General features: G+C 46.0%; 1 protein-coding gene across 1 annotated transcript; it reads right to left on the bottom strand.

The window, feature by feature from the left end:
- Nucleotides 1–493: 493 nt before the first annotated feature.
- GNL1 (G protein nucleolar 1 (putative)) lies at nt 494–26,066 on the bottom strand. Its single transcript, XM_081852983.1, has 12 exons — nt 25,878–26,066; nt 17,586–17,754; nt 11,400–11,536; nt 10,319–10,470; nt 8,828–8,899; nt 7,389–7,587; nt 6,818–6,913; nt 5,448–5,645; nt 4,152–4,330; nt 3,722–3,884; nt 3,212–3,352; nt 494–934 (listed from the first exon to the last, which is right to left on the bottom strand). The coding sequence occupies exons 1-12, from the start codon at nt 25,951–25,953 to the stop codon at nt 645–647; spliced, it is 1,872 nt and encodes a 623-aa protein (XP_081709109.1). The 5' UTR covers nt 25,954–26,066; the 3' UTR covers nt 494–644.
- Between the last annotated feature and the right edge of the window lie 314 nt (nt 26,067–26,380).

Below are 26,380 nucleotides of genomic sequence, written 5' to 3'. Positions count from 1 at the left end.
AATGCTGAGGCACTGAGTGCTTCTGATCCAAAACATTACCCTTTTCCAGCACACTCCATTGCTTTCCATCCCTCTCCAGTTTTCCATTACTGCTGTCCATCAGCGCCCCACCCCCACCCCCAGTTTTCTGTACCCACTGAGCATGTCCAGTTCTCATTGTGTGGCTTTGGCTATCTTTTCCCTCCACCTAAAAATTTATTGGACATATGTAACCAATGGAGCTGCCTCAAGGTTACTGGTACCTCCCTCTCTTCCTTGGAAGAAGGGTTCCATTTTGGCCACATAAAGGTTGGCAGCTAGGAAATTGAATTGGCTATTTGTATACGGGATTTCCTCACAAAGAGAGGGTGGCTGTCGCCTTCATGTCCTGATTGTGAGTTTTGCAGAAATACCTGGATGGCCGCTGTCGGAGCCAGAGAACTGATGGATGTCAGGCCGACCCTGCATTCTTATCCCTTGCCCCAGGCTCCCCCCACAGTGATGGAAGGTGGGCCAGGAAATAAACATCACCTTTATTGATATACAGCGGCTCTGGAGCTTGAGAATGAACATGGGGTGTGGGGGGGACGGGACGGGACGGGAGCAGAATGGGGGAGAGGAGAGAGCCATCCATCCCCTCTCAGTCTGTCCATCAGGGGAAGCTGCTAACATTCATCCTCCCCAAGCAACGCAAATAAGTTCCGGCCAGCGAACTTTCCCTTCCTAGAAGGGCCAGGCTGGCTAGGCCCGCTCTTGGGCGCCGAGTGCGGTTCTTCTTCCTCCTCGCCTTCTTCGTCTGCATCCCGGTCTTTCTCGTCATCCTCTTCTTCTCCCGAGCTGGAGATTTCGTCTTCCTCCTCCTCTTCCTCCTCCCCAGAGCTGCGCTTGCCGTCATGGCGGTGGGCCTCTTGCAAAGCGGCAATCTCAGCTGTTTCAGGGTGGTGTTCCCACATGGCTGAAGGGGGGAGAGAGAGAGAGAGAGAGAGAGAGAGAGAGAGAGAGAGAGAGAGAGAGAGGAGACTGTCAGAATCACAGGAATTGCCAAGGGTCAAAGGTCACCCAGTGAAAGCCACTAAGGTGGCAAATTTCATATTCAAGTAAAACGGTGTGGGGAACTGTCTCCTGAAAGTCTCAATTTCACATTCCACGACTGTATATAGACATTTTGTCCCAACACACATTACTTTACACTTGTTTACGCTGAACTGCATTTGCCGTGCTCAGTTGCATGTGCTCAGTTTGGAGAGGTCCGTTTGGAGCGCTTCATAAATCTCTGCTTGTTTATTATCATTATTTTTAATAATTATTTTTTTTATTTATTAATGCAACAAAAAAGGAAAACACAAATACAAAACTACACACAGGGATAACAATAATCACATTTTTTTTAACAAACTAAAAAATAAATTGCTCTTAACACTATAGACCCAACCTCCCGTCTATTCCTTATTTCAATTTTATATTACTTATTGCCAATACACACTTTTATCATAACTTATTCTTAATATACCTTAACTCTCATGTCTAACTTGCAACTATTCCTCAAATGCTGCAACAGAATTTAAACTACTGTAATTATATTTCAAATATTCTTTGAAAACCTCCCATTTTGAAACAAATTCCTCTTTTGGTTTATTCTTTATTTTTTTATGATAGACGATCTAATTCTGCATATTCTGTCCACTTTTGTATCCATTCATGTACAGAGGGAATTTCAATACTCTTCCATTTTGCTGCGATAAGAACTGTTGCTGCTGCCGCAGCGTATAAAAAGATACCCTTCCATTTTTTGCGGAATATCCGAATCTGTAATTCCCAGGAGATAAGCCTCTGGTTTACCTCTAACTCCGGATCATTTACAAACAAGTTCAAAAGGGCTGTCACATGGAAGATGGAGCAAGCTTGTTGTCTTCTGCTCTGGAGAGTAGGACAGTAAGACACCTGAAGGCAATCCTCTTTAGGGAAGTTTTTAATGCTTGATGTTTTATAGTGTTTTTAATACTCTGTTAGGAGCTGCCCAGAGTTGTTGGGGAAACCCAGCCAGATGGGTGGGGTATAAATTGATGACAATGTTGATGATAATTCCTTCCCGTAGCACCTTAAAAAAGGTAAACACCTTAGAGACCAACTACCGGTAAGTTTGTTGTTGGTATGAGCTTTCGTGTGCATGCACACTTCTTCAGATACACGAAAGCGCATACCAACAACAAACTTCGTTGGTCTCGAAGGTGCTACTGGAAGGAATTTTTTTATTTTGTTTTGACTACAGCAGACCAGCAAGGCTACCTACCTGTAACTAGATGATGATGATGATGATGACCTGAACCAATGGATTCAAGTTACAAGAAAGGAGATTCCAATGAAACATAAGGAAGAACTTTCTGACACTAAGAACTGTTTGACAGTGGAACGGACTCCCTCGGGAGGTTGTGCACCTTCCATCACTGGAGGTTTTAAAGCAGACGTTGGATGGCCATCTGTCATGGATGCTTTTAAATTGAGATTCCTTATTGCAGACTAGATGACCCTCAGGGTCCCTTCCAACTCCACGATGCTATGAAAAGTACAGGTCCCATTGCTGAACCTTGGTGGCTTCACTTTCTCTACCTCTTCATTCAAAGAACTGCCCATTTATTCCTATTCTCTGCTTCTTGATAAAGGTAAAGGGACCCCTGACCATTAGGTCCAGTCGTGACCGACTCTGGGGTTGCGGCGCTCATCTCGCTTTATTGGCCGAGGGAGCCGGCGTACAGCTTCCGGGTCATGTGGCCAGCATGGCTAAGCCGCTTCTGGCGAACTAGAGCAGTGCACGGCAACACCATTTACCTTACCTATTTATCTACCTGCACTTTGATGTGCTTTTGAACTGCTAGATTGGCAGGAGCAGGGACCGAGCAACGGGAGCTCACCCCGTCGTGGGGATTCGAACCACTGACCTTCTGATTGGCAAGTCCTAATACTTAACCTTAATTCCTGATCCACCACAAAACCTCTTCTTCTTATCCCATGACTGTTAAGCTTACTCGGGAGTCTTTGCTGAGGCACCTTTGTCAAAAGCTTTTTTGGAAGTCTGAATACACTATGTCAACCAGATCCCCTCTCTCTACATGCTCGTTGACACTGAATTCTAATAGGTTTGTGAGACAGGACTTTCCCTTGCATAGCTCCTGCTGACTCTGCTTCAAGTGAGGCTTTTATATACTTGGTTATTTTTATCCTTAACCACAGGTACCTTTCCTTGCAGAGTAGCCCGGAGGCCTCATGCAGACACAGAGGCGCCCGTCCACTGCCAGGCGTAGGAGGCTATTGGCTGCTCGGTAGACATCATTGCGGGCTCCCTTGGCGGTCTTGTAGCCACGCTTCTCAGCCCAGGCTAAAAAGAGGGTAGAGATGGTGTCAGAGTTCACAGACGTATTGACAATGCTCAGCCTTCCTGCTAAATCAAGGGTTGCCAGCATGGACCCCACCCACCTGCATTATCCCAGACAATTGGCTGTGCTGAGTGAGGCTGGTAGTTGCTATGTGTGGCAGGGTTTTTCCAAACTGGGTCTCCAGCTGTTTTTGGACTACAACCCCCATCATCCCTAACTAGCAGGACCAGTGGTCAGGGATGATGGGAGTTGTACTCCAAAAACAGCTGGCGACCCAAGTTTGGGAAACCCTGGTCTACAACATCTGGTTTGGCTACCCTGTGCTAAACGGCAGCGCCATGCCCTCGCTGCACCCTCGTTTACCCTTTTACCTTCGCAGACATCCCAGGCGCACCACGGGGGCTCAGGTTTCCCATGTTCGGCATCCGGATGTTTCAGCTTGAGCAAGGCTTGGACTGGAATTCGGCTGGCCAGGAACCCCACAGAAGTGTAGGGCTCCTGGATCTGGGAAATAGGGTAGATGCCAGCCAGGATCTAAAAATGAGAGCACAAGGGCACACCTGTTACAGGGCTTGCAGATCCCATGTATTACTCCGTGGAAGCAGATTAAGACACAAGAGATTTCCTTTCAACCAATGTGAGACCAACCAGACTTTTGAGTTCTGCTCCCCTGGCTGAAGAAACAACACAAATACCATCTCCCGCCTTGTTCAACCTCACGCCCTCTCCCCCAGAGTCCCAGCAATAAATCCCTCCCAGGTCGTTTGTCTCCTCCACTCCTCTCCTACTTCACAAACTTACCTGCTGTTTTCTGTCCACAAGGGAGGGGAAGATGAGCCCAGGGCAGTCGCACAGCTTGACTGTGGGCGTCAGGAAGTAGGTCTGGAAGTACTTGGTGTGGCCTGGAGTGCGGGAGACGCTCACCACCTTGCGGCCCACCAAGCCATTTATGAGCGAGGACTTGCCCACGTTGGGAAAGCCTGTGAGGGAGGAAGAGGTATTGGAGGTCTTCAAGCAGAGGCTGGACAACTGTATGTTGTGGATGCTCTGGTCATGGATGTTCTCTGAGGTCTACCTCCAAATGTATTTATGCTGCACCACTGGTGCATGTGGGGCCTCACAGTGAGGCAAGTCCTCACTCCCAATGAGCTTTAAAATCTAAACATCTTCAAGCTGAGCCTGGAAGTCATTTGTTGGGGATACTCTAGCCCTGCATGTCCTGCATTAGATACCCTACAAGGTCCACTGGTTTATTTATGCTGCGCCCTTGCTGCCTATGGGGCCTCAAGGAAAGGCAACACAAGTGGGTCCTCACTCCCAATGAGCTTTAAAATCCAAAACAGGCAAATGGGGGAACAGAGCGGGGGGGAGGGGGAGGGGGAGGGAGGAGAGGTAAGGAAAAGATGGAAGGAATGTGGGCAGATACCACTGCATTTGCCTAAAGCAGCCTTTCTCAACCTGTTGGTCCCCAGATGTTGTTGAACTACAACTCCCATCACCCCTAGCTAGCAAGGCCAGAACTCAGGGATGATGGGAGTTGTAGTCCAACATCATCTGGGGACCCACAGGTTGAGAACCGCAGGCCTAAATGTTGGCTGCAGTGACAAATGAGGACTATGAGGATAAACCAAACCAAAGACCATACATAAAAGGAGGGTTTAGAGGAGGGATTTGAAGGAAGGGAGAACTGTGTCATCAGGTTCCCATTCAGGAAGGCTGATCCATACATAATATAAAAAGCAGCAAATGAGGCAATCATTTAATAAAGCTTATTTCTTAAGCAAGTACAGTGGTACCTCGGGTTAAGAACTCAATTCGTTCTGGAGGTCCGTTCTTAACCTGAAACTTCTTAACCTGAGGTACCACTTTAGCTAATGGGGCCTCCCGCTACTGCTGCGCAATTTCTGTTCTAATCCTGAAGCAAAGTTCTTAACCCGAGGTACTATTTCTGGGTTAGCAGAGTCTGTAACCTGAAGCGTCTGTAACCCGAGGTACCACTGTACCGATATAACCATTGCGGCCCAACTTAAGAGTCAACACTCAACAGTTTCTAGCTGGATGTCTTTGTCCACCTTGTCCACCAGAGAGCGCACTCACCTACACAGCCCACTGTCAGGATTCCATCCTTATAGATTTCCTGGGAGAAGCCCCCGGCTTCCATGGCCACATCCGTCTGATGCTCCACTAGTACAGCTGCACTTTCGTCGTCGTCGTCCTCTTCCTCCGAGTCTTCAAGCGGCAGGCGAGAGGTAGCTGCATCCCGCTCGATTTTCTCCTTCCAGCTGCTCAAGTCCACTGGAGAAAAGAGAAAAGAGATGCCAAAAAAAGACCCACAACAAGCAGTGATGCAAACAGCACCACACGACCCGTTTTGGAATCTAAGGCTGAAATCCAATGCACAAATCCAAGCACAGGTGAAATTATGTGGAGCTTACTACTGCTTGAAAGGGAAGGAAAACTGGGCTGCACAAATATCGTATCAAAACTTTGTTGGGACTGTGTTACTCTCAATGCCTAGATTAGATGGAAGGAAGCTTAGAGCAGACACAAGCCTGGTCCATGTGCTATGTTAGTCATAGGTTAGTGTGAACACATAAGTACATGGGTGGTGCTGTGGTCTAAACCACCGAGCCTCTTGAGCTTGCTGACTGGAAGGTCAGCAGTTCGGATCCCTGAGGCAGGGTGAGCTCCTGTTGCTCTGTCCCAGCTCCTGCCCACCTAGCAGTTCCAAAGCACACCAGTGCAAGTAGATAAATAGGTACCACTGTGACGGGAAGATAAACGGTTTCCGTCACAGTGTCCCGTTGCGCAAGCAGCAGTTTAGTCATGCTGGCCACATGACCTAGAAAGCTGTCTGTGGACAAATGCCGGCTCCCTAGGACTGAAAGCGAGATGAGCGCCGCAACCCCATAGTCGTCTTTGACTGGACTTAACCTTTACCCCTTTACCTTCCCAAAGGGAAGATCATGGCTACTCTGCTCCCGCTCTAGTCCTGACCCTGCTGCACTGCTGCAAGCTAAGCCATGGTTTGGTAACCAAGGTTTGCTCTTGGTTTACAGGCCTGTGGTTTGTCTCAAAGAAACAAACCATGAGCAGAGGCTCAGATGTCACAGTAAACCAAATCGTGGCTTAACTCACGGTAGCACAGCAGCAGCAGCAGAGGTGGAACAAAGCAGCCACGATCTCTCCAGGAGCCTTCACCTTCATGCTAAGCTATGCTGTGGCTCAGTGCTACATACAAACTGAGGCACAGAGTGCCCTCTCCTTTATTTCTGAGGTTCCATTCGCCTGGGCTAAAGAGGCTTCAGGATCAGAAAATGTGGCTTATAAGCAGGATTGAGTTCTGGGAGCTTTCCTTGTTTAAAGAACAAACAACAGGTGCTGACCTCCAGAAGAATTTTAGCCCTGGAGTAAAACAAACTCCGAAGGGGTAAGCCAAGAGCTCAGAGTGACGCATGCAAACTCACCTCTTCCAGCCACGATGCTCTCGCAAGCGCTCAGCAGCTGATCGGGCCCCATGGCTCTGCTCCAGCCCTTTCGACGCTTCCGGCGTTTCTTAAACACTGACAAGAGAGGAAAGCCCAGAAAATCAAGTCCTGGGAGCCAAGATTTCACCCAGCAGGGACGTAAAGGGTGTGAGCCAACGCACCTCTTCCTAAAAAAGTGGTTGGATCTAAAGATTCAGAAAAGGGAGGCAGGCAACCAAAGCAGCATCTTTGACTTCCATGCAGTTTAGGAAGGCATGGAAGTCAAAGGGGGTGTTTACATGTTGACTTATTGCTTCGAAAAAACAGATCTTTAATTTCTGTGTTTTATCTTTTCTACTCTCTCTTTTGAGTTCTTTTCTATCTCTTTCTTCTGATTGTTTTCTCTCTCTCCTTTTCTTTTCTCCTCCTTTCCTTTTTCTCCTCTTCTTCTCTATGTTTTTGATTTCATTTACATTTACGTTGGATAAAAAAATTATCTATTTGGTATCAGTTTTGTATCTCTTCTTTATAAACGCTAATGCAATTTATTGGAAAAAGAAAAAGAAAATACCAGTGCTGGGATCTTGGTCCTGTTGCGGGTAGGAAGTGAAGCAGATCACATGGATTTCGGGGAAGCGGCTCTTGAAGTAGTGCTTCCAGGCCACCACCAGGGATGGGGGAGCCAGGTCAATCTTGTTCAGTACCAGGATGAGGTTCCTCTTCATCTGCTTAGTCACGAAGTCATAGAGGGCTGGGGAGAAGTTGATGACCTGGGCAGGAAGGGAGAACCAAATTAAGTAATTAAGTGAGAGATCCCGAACAGTGAGAGCTAAGAATATGTATTTCTTCCTTCTTTCTTCTCTGTGACACAGATGTGATTAGAATGTAAAGGGAAAGGACCCCTGGACGGTTAAGTCCAGTCAAAGGTAACTATAGTGTTGCGGCGCTCATCTCGCTTTCAGGCCGAAGGAGCCAGCGTTTGTCCACAGACAGCTTTCTGGGTCATGTGGCCAGCAGGACTAAACTGCTTCTTGCACAACAGGACACCGTGACGTAAACCAGAGCGCACAGAAACACTGTTTACCTTCCTGCCGCAGCAGTACCTATTTATCTACTTGCACTGGTGTGCTTTCGAGCTGCTAGGTTGGCAGGAGCTGGGACAGAGCAATGGGAGCTCACCCCATTTCAGGGATTTGAAACGCCAACCTTCCGAATGGCAAGCCCAAGAGGCTCAGTGGTTTAGACCACAGGTGGCAAGATGCTTTTGTCCCAGAGATGGAAAGATGACAAGGTTCCTACCAGAGTGGAATGGCAGACTTAAATTGATGGACTATGCAGAGATGGCAAAAATGACTGGGAAAATCAGAAACCAGGAAGACCAAAATGTTAACAAAGAATGGGGGAGATTTATTTGGGAGTTACCACTGTAAACAATTGAACTCAAATAAACACTTGTAATGTAACAAGGACTTTGGATGTAACGAACGATCAAATAATTGGAATGACTTAGAATATGCAGTAGAAAATGACAAGTACAGAACCCATGGAGGGAAGTCTAAAGATTCAAGAGAATCTTGTGTTATCTGTGATTCTGATAGTAAATTTTAATTTGTAAAACCAAATAAAAATTAATATTAAAAAAACAGAATGTAGTGGCAGGTGGGGATGACTTTATACAAAATGCCATTCCACATTGTCATGGGAGACACTGCCCCCAGGACCCAGGACCCAGAGCATGTGGCTCCTGAAGGATTTCCCCATTTTATTCTTAAGTGGCACTTAGCTAGGAATTCACGTTAAACTGCTACCCTAGGGCCACCCTAGGGGCGTGTAGAAAAATCCTTTTTCGGGGGGAGGCTGCACCCTATGGACTCAGCCCTAGAAATTGTCCTCTTGTTTAGCTAGTTAAATTGCATTAAAGGATCTGAGAAACCAAGTCAAAGGTCTGCGCAAACAAGGTCTATTGAGAACGAGCCACCAGTCATCAACAGAACCACAAAATGTCCTTACTGGGTGCCGGATGTCTGTAATGAGCAACACAATGTCGGACATCTCCAAGACACGCCACAGCTGCCTCCATGTCTACAAGAGAAACCAGGAGATTAGAAAAAGGCCTGTGTAAGATTACACTAAACCTAAATGGATTAAAAGGACCCCTTTGAACCTGGGTCACAATGCTCGAAATCAAATTGGAGTCAGGACTGGTATCCCAGCAATCACAACTCCCCAAGGCTTAATTGGCACTTTGGAGCAGAATCAGCACACGTCATTGTGTTTACACTGCACCAAAAACCCAAGCCAAAAATAATTAAAAAAAGAGAAAATGAAAAAATGAAAGCACATAAGAAAAAGCATGGAAGCCGCGTGTTTGATTGTCATGTGTGAAAATCGCACATGTGTCTCACTGGGTGCATGAGTCCTGGGGAGCTGCTGTCAACTGCATCCTTTTCATTGCTTGTACACCCAGTGAAATATGCACATGTGCAACTGCCACATGATTCTCATGCTATTTTCTGCACAATAGCATTTCCTGTTTAGAAACGGCATAATATGTGAAGCGAATATCCATGGAAACAGAATTAGGCGTTAACTAGTATTAATAGTTTATTAAAGGACTGGAGGCAAAGGAAACAGTGCTGGTTCATAAGGCGGGGGGAATCCAAAATCTGCAGTTGGGCGCCATACCTTTATAAGGGCCAACATAAATGTCATAAAATAGTGAGCAAACTTTCACATTCTCCAGGACTCTGTTTGTTGAACTGAACATTAAGCAAAAGAGGGATGGGGGAGGGAGGGAGAAAGGAGCTGGTTTGATGATCTAGCTACAACCTGCATTTAGTCACAGCTTTTCAATAGAGTGTAGGAGACAGCACACCAAATTGGATTAGGCTGGATCAGGTCTCAAGTTACACCAGGGGCTGCAGAGACAAAGGCTACATTCACACCATACATTTACAGCACTACAATACTGCTTTAAACAGTCTTGACTTCTGCCAAAGAATTCTGGGAGCTGTAGTTTGCTAAGGTTGCTGGGAATTGGTAGGAGACCCCACTATTCCCCTCGCATAGAGTTACAATTTCCAGAGTGGCTTATGACAACCAGTCCCTCTTCAGAGGGAACTCTGGAAATTGTAGCTCTGTGAGGGAATATATTGGGGTATCTCAACAACTCTCAGCACCCTTAACAAACTGCAGCCCCCAGAATTCCTTGGGGAGAAGCCATGACAGGTTAAAGTGGTATCGTCGTGTTTTAAAGGCATGGCGTGAATGTGGCTAAAGAAACACAACTCTTTGTCGCCCCAGCTCTTGCCCCAAAATAGCTGAAACCCTGAACCGTACAAGCAAAGTTAATTACACAAGACAGCCAGTTACAAATCTTTTTTTGACACTTGACTCTGGCTGCATGAAAGGAATGGACTGGTGGAAAAGATCACTCCACTCAGCTCCAATACAGCTGAACCATTCAGCCTGACTTTCCTCTTAAGGCTTTTAAAGGCTCACCTCCAAATTGTGCTCAAAGTAGCTCAGCTGGCTTGGTGGGAATGTACTGTAGATATTCTCGAGATATTCCCGAAAACACTTCTCCTCTCGGGCTAAGAGCTGGTCCTTGGTCATCTGATAATTCCAGGGCGGGCGTTTTGGAAAATCCAGTGCTGAGAAAGGTTAAGGATCAGTTGGAAGATATAGCCAACGTCTTGCGAGAAGCAGGAGAAAAGTTCTAAGGGGAAAAGCTACATCTCGCATCAAGAAGCTTCCCTGATCACTCCAACTCCCATCGATACTTTTCACCGATGGCTACCATTTGGACAATCCAAGAAATATAAAGCCTTTCAGAAAGCCAGGACAAGGTTGACATAATGATAAGAACGGGAACATAAAAACTGAATTGAGAAGACTTACTGAACTGATGGAACGTGGGCAACATGGCAAGTTGGCAGGCCATTAAAGAGATTTAAACTTGCATGCAGGCACATTAATGTTATATATATATATATATATATATATATATATATATATATATTTGCTTTCGTAGATTTTCACGGGTACAGGAATGCAGGTTTTGTATATATATATATAAAACCAGGGCTGCCATAAGTCCAGAATTTCCTGGACATATCTGGGATCCATCCACCAACAATAGCATCCGGGTGGAATTTTCAGAAATCGGTTTAAATGTCCGGGAAAATCCAGTGTGTATTGCAGCCCATATCGGAAGTGTTGATTTTTTTGCGAATTCCACAAAAAATAGCTCAAAAACTTATTTTTTGGAGATTTTGCAAATAAAGCTCAACAATTTTGGCAAAAAAAAAAAAGCTCTAGATTTTCTTTTTAAAATATGGCAACCCTTTATCAACCTATTGTTTAGTGATACGGGGAACTTTCATACTCAATTCCCTTTTTTCCTATTGGGCCCATTTTTAGACCACCTGCATATGGTGCTTCCATAGAGCAAAACTGTCTGCTGCCTCCAGAGGCCAGGAGGGCTACTGCTTTACAGACAGAGGGAGAAAATCTTCTTTAGCATTTTCCTCTATCAGCCGAGACTCCCCAGGAATGCCTTAGCCAGATCCCCTTTGCTCACCTGAACCAGTTTTATAAACGTCTTCTATGTCCACCTCTGTCTCAACTTCTGGAGCAGGCTCCAAGATCTTCTCTCGGGCAATCTTTTTCCTCCGCTCCACCTCCTCTCTACTCTCCCGGTCAAAGTGCAGCCGGTATCTGTCAGGCAGGGGGAAAGAAGCGAAAGCAGGAAAGATCAGGCAGGAGATAAAAGAGAGGGGCCATCCTTGGCTAAAATTCGCTGCCCAGCTTCCCACCCGAGGCCCAGAACCGGGCACGTCTTGCTCAGTTTCAGGATTACAGTGATTTAAGCAATACACGAAGGACCTTACGGTCTTCAAACAAAAACATATTGGAGGTCCCGGGCCACAGAGAGGTTAGGCTGGCCTCAACCAGAGCCAGGGCTTTTTCGGCTGTGGCTCCAATCTGGTGGAACGCTCTGTCACAAGAGACTAGGGCCCTGTGGGACTTGACATCTTTCTGTAGGGCCTGCAAGACAGAGCTGTTTGATCAGGCCTTTGGCCAGGGCACAGCCTGACCTACTCCTTTGGCAATCCTCACAGAACTCTAGCCCAACGGTTGCCATTAACCTGATTTGAACTGATTTTATAATGAAATTATTTTAGAATGTTCTATCATTTTGCTGTTGTTAGCCGCTCTGAGCCCGGCTTCGGCTGGGATATAAATAAAATTTTATTATTATTTTATTAATACATCTGAAAGGAGGCCCAGGTTACTTGCCACATGAAAAAACTGCAGCAAAGTATGTTGGAAATGCAAATAAAAAGAAGGCACATTCTACCACATGTGGTGGATGTGCAAGGTAACAAAAGCATTCTGGGAAATGATGTATAATGAGCTGGAAAAAAATGTTTAAAATAACATTTGTGGAAAAATCAGAGGCTTTTTTGTTAGGTATTATGGGTACATAGATTCCAAAAGAGCAGAAAAGACTATTTATGTATGCGACGACAGCAGCAAGAATACTACTGGCCCAGAATGGGAAAGAAGACAAAGTTCCAACCAGAGAAGGACAGCTGATGAAGATGAGGGACTATGCCGAAATGGCGAAAGTGACTGGGAGAATCAGAGACCAGGACAAGAAGAAGTTTAGGAGAGAATGGGAAAAGTTTATAGGTTACCTAAGAGAACATTGTAAACAGTTAAAAACTTTTGCAGGATTAGAATAATACCTGTAAAAGACAAAATAGAATGGAAAAGTTAAAAATAGATATAACAAAGGGGGGGGGGATAGGATAAGTGGAATAAGAAGGGATGGGTAATGGAAACCAGAGAAGGGCGGAGGGAAGTCAAGGGAATCTGAGAATCCTGAAAGAAAAGGCGATTGATATGTTTAAATGGAAATTTGTTATGTAAAACTTAATTAAAAATATTTACATCAAAAAAGCTGCAGCAAAGGATTGGACCACTTATCCTATTCCCCCCCCCCCATTTGTTATATCTATTTTTAACTTTTCCATTCTATTTTGTCTTTTACAGGCATTATTCTAATCCTGTAAAAGTTTTTAACTGTTTACAATGTTCTCTTAGGTAACCTATAAACTTTTCCCATTCTCTCCTAAACTTCTTCTTGTCCTGGTCTCTGATTCTCCCAGTCACTTTCGCCATTGGACGTCATTCGTCATTGGACGTCATTCGCTACTGTTTCAGGAAAGGCCAGCAGTAATGACGTCCAGCAGCTTAGATGGCTTTAAAAGATTAGACGGATTCATGGAAGATAAAGTGATTAATGGCTACAAACCAGAGTTGCTTGTGTTTTTGAATCCCAGTTGCTGGAAATTGTAAAATGTGGCGAGCCTCTTGTGCTCAGATTCTGCTTGTGGGCTCTCCATAGGCATTTGGTTGGCCTCTGTGAGAACACGATGCTGGACCAGAAGCAGCCATTGGCCTGATCCAGCATCTTCTTCTTGTCTACTTCCACAAAGGCCAGTATATACCATATTTTTCGCTCTATAGGACGCACTTTTCCCCTCCAAAAATTAAGGGGAAATGTGTGTGCGTCCTATGGAGCGAATGCAGGCTCCTTGGCTTCAGCGATAGCAACGCGAAGCCTCCGAAGCACAGAGGGAACCCTCCCTCCGCGCTCTGGAGGCTTTGCGTTGCTTTCGCTGAAGCCTGCTTTCGCTGAAGCCTGGTCGCACCGACCCCTCTCATTCTCCAGGCTTCAGGGATAGTCGCCTGAAGCCTGCGGAGTGCAGTGCGAGTTCCCGCTGTGCTCCGCAGGCTTCAGGTTCCTTTTGCTGAAGCCAGGAAAGCAAGACTCTCCTGGCTTCAGCAGAGAGGGAGAGCTGCGCAGCGCCCCTTCAGCGAAGCGGGAGGAGAAATGGAAGGGGCTCTGTTACTCCTGCTGCTTTGCTGAAGGGGCGCTGAGCAGAGAGGGGGAGAATTTTTTTTCTTGTTCTACCTCTCTAAAACAAGGTGTGTCCTATGGTCCGGTGCGTCCTATAGAGCGAAAAATGTCTATAGCCTCTGTCTCAGTCTGTGACACAGACTCACACTATGGGGATTGCCTGGCATCAAATGTTATCATCCCTTAGGTGCAATGTTAAGACAGGTATTTTAATACTTTGTACAGTGGTGCCTCGCAAGACGAAAAGAATCCGCTCCGCGATTCTCTTCGTCTAGCAGTTTTTTCGTCTTGCGAAGCAAGCCCATTGACAGCTTAGCGTATTAGCGCTATTAGCGGTCTAGCGGCTTTTAGCGATCAGCTGAGAGGCGGCTTATCAGCGGAACAGCTGATAAACGGCTTAGCGGCTTAGGAAAGGGGGGGGAGCGAAAAAAACCCGCGGGAACTCGCAAGATTTTTTCGTCTTGCGAAGAAACCCCATAGGGAAATTCGTTTAGCGAAGCGCCTCCAAAACGGAAAACCCTTTCGTCTAGCGGGTTTTCCGTCTTGCGAGGCGTTCGTCTTGCCGGGCACCACTGTAGTTTAAAACAGCACTGGAGGATGCTACATTAAAAACAAACAAAAACTTTTTTATTTTGCTGTTTCAATGGCTCTTTACTTTGTGTATTGTGCCAAGTATGTTATTATTTTTTCCCATCATTTTTAACAGGTTTATTGTCTATTGCATTAATGTTTTTTATTTAAATGATATTGTAAACTACCCTGGGGCTAATAATAATAATAATAATAAAATTTTTTTATACCCCGCCCTCCCCAGCCAAGACCAGGCTCAGGGCGGCTAACACCAGGTATAAAAACAATTGATTAAAATACAACTAAAATACAACATTAAAATACAGCCTCATTTTAGTAGAAACGCAAATCAAAAACTTTTTGGGGATGAAAACGTCAAATCTGCACCAAGGCCAACTATCCAGACAAATATATTACAAAGGGTGGTACCACAAATACCTGAAATCAGAGGCAGGGCCTCCTCAGCCCATTTGGCCTGCCAGGCCACTTTGCCAAACCACACCCCACTTGCCAATCACCTGATATCAGGTGTGGGCAGTTAAGAAGGCAACTGGGCTAAGACAAAAGGGGCCTTCTGAAGCAACACACAGAGTGCTTCTGAAGTCTCAAAAATTGGAGACTTCAGAGCACTGTGTAGAGCTCTTTGAAAACCCCTGCGTGATTCTTTGAAGTTCCAACTTCAGCGGACAGGCAGTATCGTGCAAGGCTGTTTGCAAGGGTCTTATGAAGAGCATTTCAAAGTTCCCAACATTCAGCTGACTCTCGGGGCTTCCAAATGCCATGTCACCATAGCATCTGGTGATAGCCTTTCCCACCAGTCACAGCAGGTCAGAGAGATAAGGATCCGGCCTGCTGGCTGGATCCTCCTTTTCTGCCTCTTACCTTATCAGCTTTTCTCAACCTGTGGGTCCCCAGATGTTTTGGGACTACAACTCCCATCACTCCCTAGCTAGCAAGGCCAGAGCTCAGGGGTGATGGGAGTTGTAGTCCAACAACATCTGGGGACCCACTAGTTGAGAACCACTGCAAGGCTTAAATGAAGCAAAACAATAACAAACAATAGTGGCAACATGGATGCCCTTGCTACTGACAACCTGTTCCATTCATTCATATTTGTCCCTTCCCCCAGTTAGTTGAGAAGGGATTTTGCGGGCTTCTAAAGTCTCACTCCATCCTTGTACTGGCCAAGTTTTTGCAGGGAAGTTTATCTTCAGGGATGAAATTACACCACATGCCTTAAGAGTATTCTCTCAGCCTACCTCATAGGGCCAGGTGGGAAAGAGATATGGGTTATGAAATAAGAGTGCAATAAAAGCGCAATAAAAGAGCCTGCCTCACATCAAGTTGGATCACTGATCCATGAGGCCCAGTAAGGCCTCCTCTGACTGGAGCTGTTCTCTAACAAGGAACATGGGTGGCTGTGATCAAGGACCGCGATGGCTATGTTCTCCCTCTGAATGCCAGATGCTGGAATTCACAAGTGGGGCAATGTCAGGGGTTAAACCCGAGACTTTCACCATGCAAGACACACATTCTAGCAACAAGCTGCAGGCTCCTTTGAGTGCCTAGGTTTTATTTCCATGGAATATATACAAAAAAAGAGAGAGAGAAATCAAAAGTCTGGTCGTGGGAAACTGTAGACAGAACTCTCTGCTCCAGGAGGAAAGCTAATGTTCATCAGAACACAAGCCAATAGTGTCGCATGCTCACATGAACATTGTGACTTACTTTCGCACGCATGCTTTAACGTACATTCACCCCAAAGGAGGAGGGTTATGTGGTGATACTGACAGCTCTTCCCTGTTCTGCCTTCTAAAGGAGAACTTGTCCTTTGCTCTATGCTGCACTCAGAGGCACAACAGGAAATGGTGGAGCATGGCCTATTTTGGTAATGTTCACAAGTCGGGAGAAAGGTTTCCTACACCCTCCTCACGTGCAAGTCTCTTACTGAGAAGAGTACAGGCGTTAAAAGCATGTTGCTGACTTCTTAAATGTTCGTGTGCACGTGTGAGGGAAAGGGATTTCTGCCGTGAAGATGTCAGAGCAGCAGAATCACAATTTTGAAAGCAGGCCCTCGATTCTATTTCAAAACGGAGCATATCAGGCGGCCTGTTCAGCTGAAGGGAATTCAAAGGAAGGACAAGAATGGAGGACTCACTGTCTCACATGCAGCAAACTTATCACACCTAAGCTAAGAACAACCAACACATTCTGGCCACAAAAGTTGCACTTTCATTGAGTAGGCCCAGGCCATTAACCAACGTCCATGGAAAAAAGAATTTGCCAAATAAGGAAATAAATGGGTAGAGGAGGCGTGGGGAACTTATGGCCCTCCAGATATCACTGGACTACAAATCCCATCACCCCTAGATGGCATTGATGGGAATGGAAGTCCAACCACATCTGGAGGATAATAGGTTTTCTGGCTCTGAATCACTCTAATCCAGGGATGATTAATTTATGGCCCTGCAGATATTGTAGGACTCCAGCTCCCATCAGTCCTGGCAACATGGCCAGTGGTCAAGGGTGATGGGATTTGTAGTCCAATGCCCCCCAGAGGCCTTTCCACCACTGCAAGTAGCTGGAAAGTCAGATCTATATTATGGCTGTTCAATCTCATTAGCATAATTAAGCATGCATGTTATGGTTATGCCAGGCACACGTGTGGGCAGAAGGGCTTACCAGGAGAAAGGGGCTCCTCCAATGAGCATCAGGTGGACTCCACTGTAATTGCCCAGAATGCCTTGCAGCAACAGAGCTGCTTTGGGGGCATTGTGGTAAATACAAAGGCGGCTGCTTGGCATTCATTGGAGAGTAGAAAGAGCAGGGTCCAAGGGAGCGGTTTTAGTAGCAATTGGCTCTCAGCAACTGCCCAAGATGTTGCCATCTTCTCAGACCAGGAGCCACATCAGCTGAGGCCATGGGGCTTAGAATTAAGCAACATCTGGATGGCCACAAGTTCTCCATCCCTGAAGCAGGAGCTTTCTCCAGCAGGAAGGGCACCCAAAGAGAGGCCCCTGACGAGGAACACAGGGCATCAGCAGGGTGGGATGGAAGCAGGTTTCAGCTAACTGGGTCTCAACCCATGTAGGACCCTAAAAGCTGGGAACAAGCACTGTGAATTGGGCCCAGGCAATGGAACGGGGTCTGGGGAGCTCATGCAAGAATATGTCCCTGATGAAGAACGTATCTTAAAAGTTGTGGGGCAGCTTCAGCCACTCCCCGGACGCTTCTTCGAATCAAACGCAGCAAAATCTCCCGCATTACCTGTTGGGATCGTAGCCATGTTCTCCCGGCTTGCGGACTTGAGGCTGCTGGTTCAGCTTGCGCACCTGCAGAGAGAACGACTCGCTGTCCGACGTGTCCGTATGGTCCTCGTGCCTGTCGTGGCTGCCACTCCGGCTGTTGGAGCTGGACCTCACACCATCTTGAAAGCCTGGAGGGACAAGCAAAGGGGAAGTGAGCAGAGAGGCCGAGTCGTAACTCTGAAATCCCAGGGAAGGAATTCAAAGTAGCACTAAGTAGACCACTCTGCCTGTACAAAAGCTTCTGCTCTCTTGATGATGGAACCATCTCCCCTCCCACTGCTGTTCTGGGGGTTCTCCTGACCCCCTCAAAATTTCTGGGAGGCACAGGGAGAATTACCACATTTTTTCATTTATAAGACACCTCCTATTTTGGGGGACTCAGATTTAAGAAAATGAGGGGAGATGGCCCCTAATTTTTGACATTATTTTTTATGTAAAAAACCTTGTCTTATACACAGAAAAATATGGTATACGGTATCACAATTTAAATCACTAGTCAGTAAGACTTGATTTAAATCCTTTCTTTTTTTTTTACAGAAAGGCTCATTCTTGCTGGTATCATCTTAATATTTACAACCAGGTTTCATTTTTGGAATAATAAATTTTCAGAGTAGTTTTTACAGTTATATCAACAATGACTGATCTGGTTATACTATTAGAAATACATAGACAGATAATTATGAAATTATTGTGAGGTTTAATAAGAACTGTTTATATTTGGACAACTATTCTGCTGTACTTTATTGGAAGGAGAAAAATAATCATTTCCTTAATAACAATTTAAACAATTTATTTAACTAAAACAATAACATTATAGCATATGTATCCGTGTTTGTCAACTAAGTTAAAAAAAACCTTAGACTGAGTTTTAGCACACATGAAAAACTTGAAACAAATACTTATTTCCTGATGAATAGCCTTTGGACTATAATGTAACTTAAACAGAAAACTATCCTTAAGAAGATTTTTTTTCTCCAAAAGCATTTTATTTTAAAAATCTGATTTAGATCAAAAAATTCCGATTTAAATAAAAATATATATCCAATATTTGTTTGTTTGTTTGTTTGTTTGTTTATAATATCATTGGTTTTTCTCCACCCTGGCTGAAAACCACACCAGGGGTGGGAAGCAACAGGTTCGCAGATCTTGGGACTACAACTCCCATCATCCTTGACCACTGACCATGCTGGATGGGAATCATGGGAGTTGGAGTCCACCTCCTCTGATATAAACCAGAATTCCATTATCACTTGAAGAAGAGACACGAAGGTTCAAAACCACCAGATACCTGTTGAAATTATAAGAGGCAGAGAGAGTGGGATTTGAGGGTCGTGTTGCAATACTGAAGGCAAATAAATGCCTCCCAGGCAGGATTCTGCGGAGGCAGCAAAAGGGGTTTAAAGTAGACAAGAACACCACTGCACCCACATTTTTGGCCAGGGTGTGTACCGTAACTAAAAACAGGGATAGGTGTTTGCAGACTTAACAGAGGGAGATAGAACTAAAGGGATTCCAGGGCTCATTCCTACGAGGGCAAGGGAGCCTACTTGAGGGAGGAATCCAGTTCTCGAAGGCCAAAGGAAGGAGAAAGGACAGGCCGCTGGGCGCTTCTGTTATCGACTCTGAAACAACTCCTCAGCAGGAGGAGCAGAGAGGGGATTTGTCCGAAAGAGCTGCAACAGTCTTGCTGGTTGTTTCTGAGGGGATTTTGAGGCCGAGAAGGGGCTCAAAAGGCAGGAAACAGATGACTCACCCCAGGGTGGGGCCTGTAAGTCTTGCTATCGACAGCTCCCAGCCCACATCTGCAAAGCCCGGCTGCGGTGTTGGCAGGCGGGGAGGATAAAGAGCCAGCCATTTTTCCAAATCATGAAACAGGAGTCCCAGCCCCCTAATTCGTGGAGCAGAGAACTCGACTAACATAGAGCTCTCCCCTCAGCACCGATCACTTACATACGAAGACATATTTTGCTTTGCACATACGCTTGCATAGGATGGGTGGGCGGACCACCCACTGGACTAGATTCTGAAGTACAGTGGTACCTCAGGTTACATACGCTTCAGGTTACATACGCTTCAGGTACAGACTCCGCTAACCCAGAAATAGTGCTTCAGGTTAAGAACTTTGCTTCAGGATGAGAACAGAAATCATGCTCCGGTGGCGCGGCAGCAGCAGGAAGCCCCATTAGCTAAAGTGGTGCTTCAGGTTAAGAACAGTTTGAGGTTAAGAACAGACCTCTGGAACGAATTAAGTACTTAACCCGAGGTACCACTGAACAACTTTCCCAGTGGCCAACTGGGCTTACTGGCTATTAATGGTCATGCCAATGCAACAGTGCCACTGCCTTCTCTTGCAGCAGCCACACCTGAGAGTATGCCTCTCCCCATATTTCCTGTTCTCAGTCTTAACGTTTTAATCTGGCCCTCAGGATGAAGGTCTTTGATCCTTGCAACACGTTCCTGTTTTTCCTGTTTGCTTCCAAGGATAGGCTGATTTATAACCCTGCATCCAGAGCCCCTACACCAGCCAGCAGTAGGCAGATGTCAGTCCAGATCTGAGGCTCAGCAGAAGAGAACATGATTGGCATGCAAACGGTCCTCACAGTTCAATCCACAGCATATCCCAGTGGGGAAGGTAGACCTTCCAGTCCAACAAGCTAGAAAGATGATGCGATGCTGGTCAGTGTAGACCAGTGTTTCCCAAACTTGGAGATCCAGCTGTTTTCGGACTACAACTCCCATCATCCCTAGCTAGTTAGCAAGACTAGCGGTCAGGGATGTTGGGAACTGTAGTCCGAAAACAGCTGGTGACTCAAGTTTGAGAAACCCTGGTGTGGACAATGGTGAGCTGCATGAAACAATGGTCTGACTTGGTACAGTGGTACCTCTGGTCAAGAACTTAATTCGTTCCGAAGATCCGTTCTTAACCTGAAACTGTTCTTAACCTGAGGTACCACTTTAGGTAATGGGGCCTCCCAGTGCTGCCGCTGCTCGATTTCTGTTCTCATCCTGAGGTAAAGTTCTTAACCTGAGGTACTACTTCTGGGTTAGCGGAGTCTGTAACCTGAAGTCTCTGTAACCCGAGGTACCACTGTATAAGGAAGTTTCCCATTTTGGGGGGTGGTTTAGTAAAGCAAGAAGCTCATCGTGAAGAAGGTCACCCTTCAGATATCCTGGTCCCAGTGGCTTTAATGGCCGTTACCAACACTGCAGAAAAAAATCCATGCACAATTACTTCACAGGGACATTAAAAGTTTGAAGCCTGAGTCCCTCTATCCACCACTTCAGGGCTAGGGAACATGTGTTCCTCCAGATGTTGCAGGACTACAACTCCCATCATCTCTGACCACTGGCCACACTACCTTTAGGGCCTCTGGGAGTTGGAAGGAGAATTCAAGCTACCTCCCCTGCATGCACTGAACAGGCAAGGAGAAAGACTGTGATGTGGCCCTGCCTTAAAAACCGCAAACGAAGAAGACAGAAGTACCGTAAATTAATCTCACCTGAAAAACCACCACAGGACTCCCTATTTGCTTATGTGTTCATGTGAGCAAAGCTACTACTCTAATGCCCCAATTATGGACGGTGTGTGTGTGGAGCCTAAAAGTTTTCGCCAGAAGTCAGGGATTGGGATACAGTGGAACCTCGGGTTGCGAACGTGAACGAAAGCAGCAGTGTCCTAACTAAAACAGACTGGCTATCTAAAATGATGGAATACTTCCATATTGTCGAATGAACAGGGAGGATAAGAGGAGATCTGGTACAAAGAGTGAATAAGGAGTGGGCTATCTTTAAGGAATACATCAAAATCTATGTGGGAAAAGTAGAACTTTTGACAGATATTGAGTGAATCCAGAAAATGATTAGAATGAAAGGAGAGTTAAGATAGAAGAAGAGTTAAAGAAATAATGAGATGTGTTTAAACTAATTGGAAAAATAAAGTAGTGTAACAAGAATGACTGAAAGTCAAGTCACTTGGTGGGTGTCCGTGTGGGGTAGGTGTGTAGGTATGTTGATATGTATACTACAGGTAGGTATAATATAGAGTAATGTAGGTACCGTATGTTTTATGCTATGAAAATAAGTTAGTGTGTTGTGTATATGTATTGTGTAAATGCAAATGTATGCGTTTTATATGTTAATAATAATAATATTAGCAAACAACATTCCCATCAGCGTATTCAAATAAAAGCACACACAAAAGGAATGTTGTGTAAAGCAATTCGATAATTAATACAGTTCAATACAAACTTGTATTAATAAAATAATAATAATAATAATAATAAATAATAATAAAAAAAAATAATGGGAAACAGAGCCTAGGACTTGCCAATCAGAAGGTTTGAATCCCCGTGATGGGGTGAGCTCCCATTGCTTGGTCCCTGCTCCTGCCCACCTAACAGTTCGAAAGCACACCAGTGCAAGTAGATAAATAGGTACTGCTCCGGTGGGAAGGTAAATGGCGTTTCCTTGCGCTGCTCTGGTTTGCCAGAAGCGGCTTAGTCATGCTGGCAACATGACCCGGAAGCTGTACACCGGCTCCCTCAGCCAATAAAGCAAGGTGAGCGCTGCAACCCCAGAGTTGGTCACGACTGGACCTAATGGTCAGGGGTCCCTTTACCTTTGCTTTAATAATTATCAGAAATGGCTGTCCAATCCTCTTTTAAAGCCATCCAAATTGGTGGCCATCACTGCCTCCTGTGGCAGGGAGTTCCATAGTTTAACGATACACTGTGCGACAGTATTCTAACTAGGAAGGACCCTCTTCACCCAGTGCAGCAATGCAATCCCAGAAGCAGTTTCTTCCACAGTTCCAGCCCAGAAGTGAAGTGGGACTGGTTCCATTCACTCAGCTATGGATAAGCCACCCCCTGCAAACAGAATGGCTGCTTCACCCATTAACTCATCTAAGTGCCATCAGGCAAACAATGACTGTCTCATCCAAAACTTGGACCATTCTCACCAACCAACTTTACAGGGCTGCTGCAAGGATTACTAAAGACGAGATATGCAAAGGCACTTCAAAGATCCAGATTCCACTACATTAAGCACAAGGCATTATCTTCGCTATCTAAAGGACGATGACACACTCATGACACATGCCCACCTTCCTGTTCTGTGTCAACCGGAGCTCTCTTATCTGAGAAATCAGTGCAAAAAAGTGCCAGCTGCCCATTTAATGCCCTAAAGATTTATTTCGGTCCCATTAGCACATAATTCATAACCCCCATAAAGCATTTTCATACCACTGCCTGTCACTGAAGCTCAGCACTTTTCTTTTGAATTGTTTCTAGTTGAGTTGGCACAGTAGCAGTTTGAGCACAGTGCATCTCTCTCTCTGTGTGTGTCACAAGAGGTGAGGTTTCCCCCCTTCCCTTATTCATATGAATCCCCCCCTCACCATAACGCAGCAACACTAGATGATGCGTAACCACCACCTTCCTCTTTTAGCTCTGCCCGCCAAAGATGTTACAGTCAACAAAAACCTTGCAGGGCGCAGGAGTACAGCTAAATAGCCTGGACCATGCTGGCTATTTTTAAATACGACCGCAACGAAAACGATCGTATTGCACTGGAATGAATGGCTTAGCGTAGCTCCAGCTATAACGGCACACCGATCGGTACTACTACCCTTTGTTTCTGCGCAAAGCTGCCATTTATACCACATGCACCTATCACAGTCTTAAAATCCCTGTAGCTTTCCAACTGCAGAAATTGTGAATACAAGGATCTGATCCAGGGACAGTAAGATGCACATCTCCCCCCTTAATGCAACAAAGTCAATGTCCGACGTCTTATTATGCTTTTATATCTGTTGGAAGCTGCCCAGCGTGGCTGGGGCAACCCTGTCAGATGGGTGGTGTACAAGCAACAACGACAGTAATGGTTATAACAAAATACAACAATAACAATAATAGCTATAAAGGAAGTGGAATGGGACATGGCGCAGGCCTGAGCAATTTGTGGTCCACCACGCTGAACAGAGTTCACATCACATCTGACAGGCGCTATATGAACCTCTTGATGCTGCAGATCCTGCCTGGGCCTGCAGTGAGGAGGGCTGCTAACCACCAGGCAGGCTGCATTCAGCTTGGTGGGTTGCAAGATATGCAGACCTGATGCAAACATTACAATGTAATTCTAAAGACAGATACAGCCCTACTGATTTCAGTGCAAGTTAATAAGGCCAAGGTGGAAGCTTGTGGCCCTCCAGATGTTGTTGGGAGACTCCAGGAGAAGAGACCTGGCTTAGCTGCAGAGGATTTCTTTTGCATGCAGAAAGTTCCATGTTCAGTTCCTCCGGTCGATTAAATCCGGCCCCCGTGGAAAAGCTCAACAATTTTGGGTTTAAAATTGTAAAATGTGGCCCTCTTTGAAAAAAGTTTGGGCACCCCTGGTGTAGACAAAATTAACCTAGGAGGACCTATGGTCTGACTCCGAAGCTCTTGTCAGTCCAAGGCAGCATTAACTTCTTGACAACCACAGGTTCCACATCCCTACTTTAATGCAACCTTTTACTAATGGGTTCTTTTTTTAATAAATAAAAAATCCATATGGAAAATTATATTTGTTACTCAACTATTGAACAAAACTAGTGATTTCCTGCTCACCCAACACTGATATTTATAACCCAACTTACATACAGTTGCATTTTAAGATTTCGTCTTACTTAATTCCATCCCCTCTAACATGGTTTCTTAACAAACCACACAATTTTCACAGTTTCCCTGCCCTTTTAGAGCTGTTGTTGCCCCTCTTCGTGCCACTTCCATGTTCGCAGCAATGCGCGTGCCCATAAATGGGGAGTTGCCTGTACATTTGTATCCCACACTTTCAGGATGTTATTTGTAAATCTCTCCCATCTTGTCCTCAAAATAACCCTGTGAGGTAGATCAGGCTGAGAGACAGACCCAAGTTCTTTGTTCTCTGCTGGCAGAGTGGAGACTTGAACCCAGCTCTCCTAGTTCAACACTCTAACTGCTAATACCACATTGGTTCCCCTCCTCCCATAAACCGTACTTTTATACACAGTTACTTGGAAGTAAGTCCTACTGAATAAAGCACAGCACACTTCCGAGAAACCATGTGTAAGAACTGGCTGTGTATACCTGGAAAGGGACAAAATTGAATATGAATAGTAGAACAGATTCAATGGTTACAGCCCTAAGCCAAAATAACTGAAGGAAAGAGTTGTGTTCCGTATTTGAAAAGTGTTTCTGTCTCCCAGCTACGGGGAGGTGAGGACACAGCATTCCCAATGCACTGGAGAAGGGCACTTTATTCCATTAAGCAGTTTAGGTGGGAGAAAAAGAGAGAACAATATTATGCCCACTGCATTGCAGATGTTGGGTGTACACAGAACTATAGCAAGCACCCCCAATGCCTTCCAAAGAGAGAATCATCCTTCAAGTGTACATCAAGAAGCCATTATCCAAAAATTGAGGGCGGCGGACCTAAAATTTTATTTTGAACACAGTTTAAAAGGTGGTTCAGAAGGAAGAGGCTAGTGCTCCCTCTTCCAAAAGGGCCTAGTTTAATATTTCATTGAAGGGAGAAGACTGGACTGCTCCACAAAAGAGTTGACAATTCCATGTACGTGCATGCAAAGGGGGATGGGGGGGGATGAGGCTTGTCAATTAGCATGAATTAAGCAGCATGCACCCCACACGTCAGAAGCCAGAGAGAGAAAGTGAACATTTCTAGACTCATCTTCCAAATTGTTTCCAGGAGGGGAGCAGCGGGGTGCTGAGTCGTGAGCTGAAAGGCCTGGCTCACTTATGCCTGCCCACCCCCGCTTTGCAAAAAGGGAGAGAGAGGGGGAAAAAGATGGAAAGGGAGAGGAAGAGAGAGGTGCTATACGTTTTCAGGAAAGAAGATTTGCTTTCTATGTAAGCGTTTCCTGCAGAAGCCAATAAATAGCCAAGCCCTGATTTGTTTTAATGGAGGAGAGGTAGAGGTCACGCTTTCTCTTCCTTCCAACGCCCCCTCTAAAATGATTCAAGGAGGAAGAGGAGGCGTGGCCTTCTGCTATCCAGATGTTTATGTGGGCGATCATGAGAACCAGATGTTGCTAATGATCGGTCCCTTCTCATTATAAAAAGGGGGGTAAGAGAAAGGTGAGGATACAGATGTTGAAGAGGGGGATCCTCCCCCCATGCAGCCCAGAGAGGGTGGGGGAATGTTACATCCTTCCAGATGTTTCAAGACGGGGCCCCGCCCCCTCCCGCACGGCCCCGCCCCCTCCCGCGCTCACCCTGCCGCTTTCTCTCCCGTTTGTCCTGCAGCTGCTTCTTCTTCTGCTTAGCGCTGAACGGCCTCTTGCGGTGCATGTCCTATCTCGGCTGCCGTCCCCTCCCCCTCCTCCTCCTCCTTCTGCTCCTCCACCACCAGCCCCGACGCGCGGCACCGGAGTGGGCGGGGCCAAGGGGAGAGCGCTCCTCGGCGGAGAGACGAGGGCCCAATGAGCGCCGCGCAAGGGGCGGGGTCGAAAGGGAAAGGGGGCGGGGCCTCTCGAGTGAAAGAATGCGGGGCCGTGACGTAGGGAGCGGAAAGAGCAGAACTTGTGCGGAGAGAGGGGGGGGGGAGCGGAGTGGTTTGGCGAAACCATTCGGGACTCATAAAAAGGGGGGTGGACGGAGGCGATGGAACGTCGCCTTCCAGGAAAATGGAACGCGATTTCGGATTTGCGGACGGTACCAGTGAGGGTGGCGCGAGGGGGGGGGAAGAGAAATCAAGACTGCCATTCTGCAAGGGCGC

The sequence above is a fragment of the Podarcis erhardii genome, assembly GCF_964252035.2.
Source record: "Podarcis erhardii genome assembly, chromosome: 2".
Classification (NCBI taxonomy): Eukaryota; Metazoa; Chordata; class Lepidosauria; order Squamata; family Lacertidae; genus Podarcis; species Podarcis erhardii.
This window is presented reverse-complemented; position numbering and strand designations above follow the sequence as displayed.